The sequence below is a fragment of the Heloderma suspectum genome, chromosome 2, assembly GCF_057233095.1.
Source record: "Heloderma suspectum isolate Gila_16-S chromosome 2, 16-S_ref, whole genome shotgun sequence".
In the NCBI taxonomy this organism is placed as follows: domain Eukaryota; kingdom Metazoa; phylum Chordata; class Lepidosauria; order Squamata; family Helodermatidae; genus Heloderma; species Heloderma suspectum.
This window is the reverse complement of record NC_139459.1, coordinates 137318361-137325000: the sequence shown is the minus strand read 5'-3', so window position 1 is coordinate 137325000 and position 6640 is coordinate 137318361. Positions and strand designations below refer to the sequence as shown.

The window sequence follows — 6640 nt, the reverse complement described above, 5'->3', positions numbered from 1 at the left end:
ACATGGGCACAGCACATCAGGCCATTACAGAGAATGGCATGGGCCTCCCGTATCCCCAACCAGCATTCTCCCCTCCATTCAGTCAAGAAATATGCTCATACTTTGAACAAATGGAAGGGGGAAAGAGAACTGGATAGTGATACAGGAGGCATGCACCCCCCCCCAGCCTGGTGCGCTTTAGTGCCACAAGTATGGAGGGGGGTAAACAGGTGCCTACTCTGTTAGGCACTACGGGGATCCTTTTGGACAAAGGCAGTGTGCCTGCTATGGACTGGACTGAACCTTTCCATCTATACATGATCTGGGTAAAAAACTAATCTTTGGTCAAAAAGTTCACATTCATGGTAAGCTTTATGAAACTACTGGGGGAAAGTGAAATAAAGAACAAACACACTGTTAAGAAACAGATGTGAGAAAGAATGAAAAGGCCCAGTAAATAATCTGCTGTAGCACTGCTGTAGCTAAGGGAATTCAGACCTGTTCAGTGCCTGGATGGGAGACCACTGGAAATCTCATGTTCACTGCTCTTAACTTTCTAAGAGAAGGGCAGAAATAGTATTATATATATAGGGGAGGGGGGTGGAGTTTAAAGAAATTTCAGTTTGCCTGCTACATCTCATCACTCCTGCAAACACTTGTATGTCAGAATACACCAATGACCACATTAGTAAAAGAAAAAACAACTGCAACGCGCAAGAGCCAATTACAAAAAGTGATCAGAAGCGATTCTCACGGAAAGACACTGGGACAAAAAATATGAATTACATATCCACAGCTGAAAAAAATAAAGTGCATAGGCTTGGATCCAAAGAACCATGAACAGAAGGAGAAAACATCTTCATGCTGTTCTGTAAACTCTTGCACAAATGCTAGTGGGAGACTTCTCACACTGCAAGAGAGTTACAATATGACAAACACAGTTCATAAGGAAGACACAGGCTGCAGCAGATTAATGCTAGAGGGCTAAAACAGCCTTGAGAACAAGTCTTGCACAAGATCTTGCACACATGGAAGAACTTCTCTGCCTTTAGGGTCACTTTTCCCACACAGCACTTTTCCATTAGCCTAGAACAGCGTTCCATTAGCCTGTGAAAAGCACTTCTGGATCCAAGTCATAGAATGAATACTACACTAAAATAACTTATGCATAGATCTTTTAAAATATAAGATTATATATCTCAAGTTCTAAATTTCTGAACTAGGCTTAAAGCAAATCTCATTATACAAATATCCTAAATCATAACTTCTTACAATTAAAGATTTTGATATGATCATTCTAGTCTGGGAAGCTTCAATAGTGGCATTTGCAAAAAGTGCTAGGAAATGAATGACAAAACTATCAAAAATACCCAAGGAACATTTATTCCATGCTACGAGTCCCCTTGAAATAAAATGGACTTATTCCAAAATAAATACAGTTAGGAAGGGGCACTGTCTAGAAAATATAGACTTGCCAGACGTGTGTTTGCTGGTCTCCACAGAGGGGAATGCTGGGTTCCTGAGCAATGGAAACTCTGGCCTACACAGTTTTATATTCTTCCGGCAGCATTTGATTCCGATATTCCTATTAATGGCTGCCTTCCTACACATATCATGCAACAGTTTTAGAATCATAATTGGGAAGCTGTTAAAAGTGGGCGCCACTATTTTCAGGTTGGCATAAAAGTGAAGTTTTAAAAACTCTCCAGGAAGGAGGAATACAGGGGAGTACAAAAGACACCCCAAACTATGTTGTTTTTGCTTGCCTGCTTTTCCCCCTCTTTCTCTTTTTTTTTTAAAAAAAAGAAATATTTTAGCTCTTCTGGCTGTAAAGATAGGTTTGAAAATGTACAGGTAATAAGTGCCAGGTAAAATGTTAGAAACCAGAAGAGGTTTGAGTAAGATTTCCAAGAATCATGGCTGGAGCTTCAATGCCCTGCACAGCACCTTACCCTCTCACCTATGACTATCAGAAGAAATTACGCACACTAAGGAAATATATGTATATTTGCTTGACTGCCTAATGTATACAAATTGCTGAGCTCAGGTTTTTTTTAGCTCAGTTTTTTTATTAGTACAGAATGTACGAAGTTGTTTCTATGGGAAATCTGCTTAATTCCACATGGCAACCAACTTTCCCTCTGAAGTTTCATATAGAGTAGGGAGGGAGCTTGAGCTATCCCAGCACGGTATGTGTTTAAACAACAGCAAGAGTAGCACAACGATGTCAGGTCAATCCATGACATCTTTAAGCCACTATGCTAAATTAGAATTCAAGCTAGTGAGGTATACACAAAATCTTGTTGTAACTAGAGGTTCATGTTTGTGTCTTTATTGCACCAAATTTTTATCCAGTCTGCACAGGCTCAAGAAGGGTAATTGCATTTTTAATGTATTCAAATCTGAAAGATATACATAATGATTAAAATGTATTGACATTTAACTGAATGTCAGCAATTCTTTATGAATTTTATAATGTTTATTTTTAAAATGACTGTTCTTGAAAATTAACAAAAAAAATCAATCAAGGAAAAGCATCACTCCACATACTGAAGTCAGGAATTACAAGGAAGCACAAAGTATGCGAAGTCTTTCAAGTAAATACTCAAATGTATTTCAGAAAGGAAGTGTTACACAAGCAAAAATCTGGCATGCCAGTACTTACCACACAATGCTATTGGATTTCTACCTTTTTTTTATCAACAATCCACACATAAATAGTATCTTCAAGAAGATGTAGAAAACATTAATTTTACACATAAATTGTTGTGTGCATGCAAATAAATGCATGCTAAGAGGCACACAATTCTATAACTAGGAATGCAGACAGTAGCACACCAAACTGTGACAAGCATAAGTCATTCTGAAGAGAGAGAAAAAGAAAGAATCATGGGGTAGCTTTTGTTAACAATGTACTCACATCCGCATAATGGCCTCTCATATCACAGCGGTTACATTGTTTTTTCCAGTACATTCTTTCAAGGCACTCTCTAGAGCAGTGTCCAGGCAAACAACAATTTAAACAAAATCGTGCAGGACAGCTGTTTTGTAGGTGACCCCTTTGTGCACAAAGACAACAAGGTGGAATTTTCTGTGGAAGAAACACAAATTAAATAAAAATGTCTGAGGCATCTGTGGAATTCAAATTAAGTGAAATAGACAAGATAACCACTGTGAGGTCCTATTGAAGTCCATAGAGAAATATAATCACCTTGCACAAGATCCACATCCCATTTAAATTTATATAAATAAAGAGTGTCCAAGGAGGCTAACAATAATAATGTAATAAATACAATACAAAGCAAATAACAAAACAATTAAACACAAATGAAGCAAGAGCAGATAAAAACAGCAGAGCAAAAGACAAAACAAAAACAAGTACCCCCCCCCCCAAAAAAAAACTAGCAGTCAAGAAAACCAAATCACCTTGGTCTGAACAGGGCCTTTGTTTATTGACAGAAGGTCCACAGAGAGAGGGCTTAACAAGCCTCCCTGCAAAGAAGAGGTCCAAAGCCTAGGCACTAACTCTGAGAAGGCCTTTGTCATGTCCCTGCTGAATGTACCTTCAGTGTTGGCGGAAGATAGAGAAGGGTGTCTCCCAAAGACATCAGAAGGATTCACAGGAGAAGGAGATCCTTTACATAACCTAGTCCCAAGCCATTTTGCGGTTTTAGAAGTGATAATGAGCAATTCTGAATTGTACCCTGGCAGTCAGTGAAGCTGTTGTAACAGTGGGGTCATATGCTCCCAATAACTGGCTCATCAACAGCCTGGCTGCAGCATTCTGGAGCACTCTGTAGCTACGCCCTCCCTTAATCTGCTATATTAAATGTCAATCTTTTAGCAAGTGGGTTTTTAAAGATTGTGTTGTATTTAACTTTGCTGTTTTTGTTATGAACTTTGTGGGACTGCATCATGATTGCAAGTGCTGCATCTCCAGCCCCACAAAAGAAATGAAAAACATCATGTACACCAACAACCTGGGCCAATTTAGGACTTCTTCAAGGACTGCCTCTCTCAAATGAGCCTGCCCAGTTACTGAAGTGATCATCCAAGGCCTTGCTTGCCTCCAGAAGTTAGGCAGCTGGCTACCAGCGACAGGGTCTTCTAAGTGGTGGCACCCAGAGTATGAAATAGCCATCCAAGAGACATTCAAATTTTTTTTTCATTTTGGCAGAACGTTAAACAAAAATTAACTTGAAAGAATTTTTAATGACAATTAGACTGAAAATCCTTCCACTGAGCTTTATATTTGTGAGCGGTTTACATATAGTTATTTTAATGTGTTTTGGGGATGCTTTCATTTTTAATTGGAATTGTATTTTATATATTAGTTGCCTTTTACACGGTATCATGGAAATATATGTATTTTATATAAAGAAATGAAATGTTTCCTAACATTTTCATTAAAGCTTTCACAGAACGTCACAGGCAAAAGTGGTATGTTTTTTGCTTAGAAAGTGAAGCAAAGTTAACAGCCACCTATGAGGGAAATGTTCACCTTATACACTTTTAAAACTAAATTTGAGCAATAACCTAAAGATCCCAGAAAAACAACTTGCCTAGATAACAGAGCTATTGTGACTGACTAAAGAAAAATAGATGGGAATGGGTAGAATCTCTCATGGTTGGAAATACTTTTTAAAGAAGTATCTGCCTACTGCTGCTCTTGATGGAAATGAAAGAAAAAGTCAGTGAGAGTGGCAACCATTGCTGGCACATGCATGTATGTGTATGAAAAACAGTGCTCCTAGGAGGGAAACTATAATGCCTTCTAGGCCAGTTTAGCTTTCCAGATGGTTCTGGTTCATGGCCTGTAGAAGACGGTACTGCACAGAGGTTATAAAGAAGTGGTTCTACAGGCCATGAATCAGAATCAGAGCTAGATTTTACCTTCTAGCTGCCAGAAAGATAAACAAAATGATCTATTTTAGCAGGATGCCAACCTTTTGGGACCTTGGCTTGGTCATTCATGCTCTCTTCATCTCCAGGCTAGATTACTGCAATGTATTATGTGGGGCTGCCCTTGAAGAAAGACTAGAAGCTTCCACTGGAATGTAGCTACCAGGGTTCTGACTGGATCTGGTAGCTCAACTGACATCACTTCAGTCCTTTACCAACTTCACTGGACAACTATTTGAGCTCAATTCAAGGTGCTGAATTTGACCTTTTAAATCCCTAAATAGCCTAAGCCAGAAAACAACTGCTTTGTCAATGTGAGCCCGCCAAAGCATTTTGTTCCAAAAGCTCTTTTCCATGTCCCCCCACCATTGGCAAAGCAACAGCTGGATGCTACAGACAGGGAGGGTTCACATATAGTGGCAACTCTTGAGTTTGTGTGTGTTTTTTTTTTAAAACTCTGAGTCACTTTGAGTGAGCTAACATGCTAGTGCTTGGCTTTCTTGTCAGCGGGAATGGATAAACCAGGGACTCTCCAACCCTGGCTTGGTTAACATTGCATCCAAACCAGGAACTCTAGTTGTCTCTCTTTCTCCCCCAACTCCCGCTGGAGTTGTAACCCAAGAACAAAGCCTGGATTATGATTCTGACTTGTCAGGAGAGAGACAAGCCAGAATTCCAGGATCAGATGTAACACTAATCGAGCCAAGGGCAGAAAGTCCCTGGCTTATTTAGCCACTCTCACTGGCAGAAAGAGGCAAGTGGAAGTGATTATGTCACATGCACTAGCAAGCTGGCTAGCTCACGGGCACCCATAGTTATATAAAAAAATACTATTGTATACAAGAAGCACTTGTAGTCTAAGGTATTGTTTAAAGTTTTGTTTACCTGTTTAATGGAATATTAACCTGTTGCAATGATATGTGACTCATATGGCCTTTCTAGTTATGGTACCCCAAATCTGGAGCTGCCTCCTAAGAGAGGAGTACCAAGCCCTAAAGACTGAAGGCAAAAGGAGAAGGGGACGGCAGAGGATGAGATGGCTAGATAGCATCACCGATGCAATGAATATGAACTTGAGCATGCTCCAGGAGAGAGTGGAAGACAGGAAGGCCTGGCATGCTATGGTCCATGGGGTCACGAAGAGTCGGACACGACTTAACAACTGAACAACAGCAAGATGGTTTTATTCTAGTGGGCTTTTCAAGGGTTTTGCTTTTAATGATTTGTTTGCTACAGCTGTTTTTATAACTTTTGCTGATATGTGTTTTTTTTTTTACTGTTTCTTGATTATTTTTATAGAAAGGTTTGGTTTAAATATTATAATGAAATTATATATATATATATATATATATATATATATATTTATTATTACAATACACACACACGGTACATGAAACATCTAGGCCAGCGTCCACTGAGAAGAACCTGACTAGATAATCAGTGCAGCATCAGCCTGAGGGTCAAAGTGGACAAAGGGTGGTAGTGAAAGCCTGCTGTAAGAAGCTAGACTTGTTGCTGGCTGGAATTTATCAAGGGCAATTGAAAAAAGGTCTGCATCTTATTGCTGATTTTACAGCCAGTTATCACTGTCCTTCGGATCTTTTAGAATAACGCCGTGGAAATGAATGGGCTCTTTGGAGTTCAGGCACAGTTAGGCAAACGGGAGAAAATGCAGCAGCATGCCTTCTGATGGGGAATGACTTCCATGAGCACATTATACCCATGGTGAAATTTAATACAGGTTTGTGTTTAAACTGAT

General features: G+C 39.5%; 1 protein-coding gene across 3 annotated transcripts in view; it reads right to left on the bottom strand.

Annotated features, from left to right (window-relative positions):
* The window catches only part of ZCCHC7 (zinc finger CCHC-type containing 7), a 177794-nt gene that overhangs the window by 49014 nt on the left and 122140 nt on the right, over window positions 1–6640 (bottom strand). For all 3 annotated transcript variants that reach the window (XM_084834908.1, XM_084834906.1, XM_084834907.1), the window contains exon 5: window positions 2900–3070. In XM_084834908.1, coding sequence (XP_084691034.1) covers window positions 2900–3070 — 171 coding nt within the window. The remainder of the gene's footprint in view (window positions 1–2899; window positions 3071–6640) is intronic.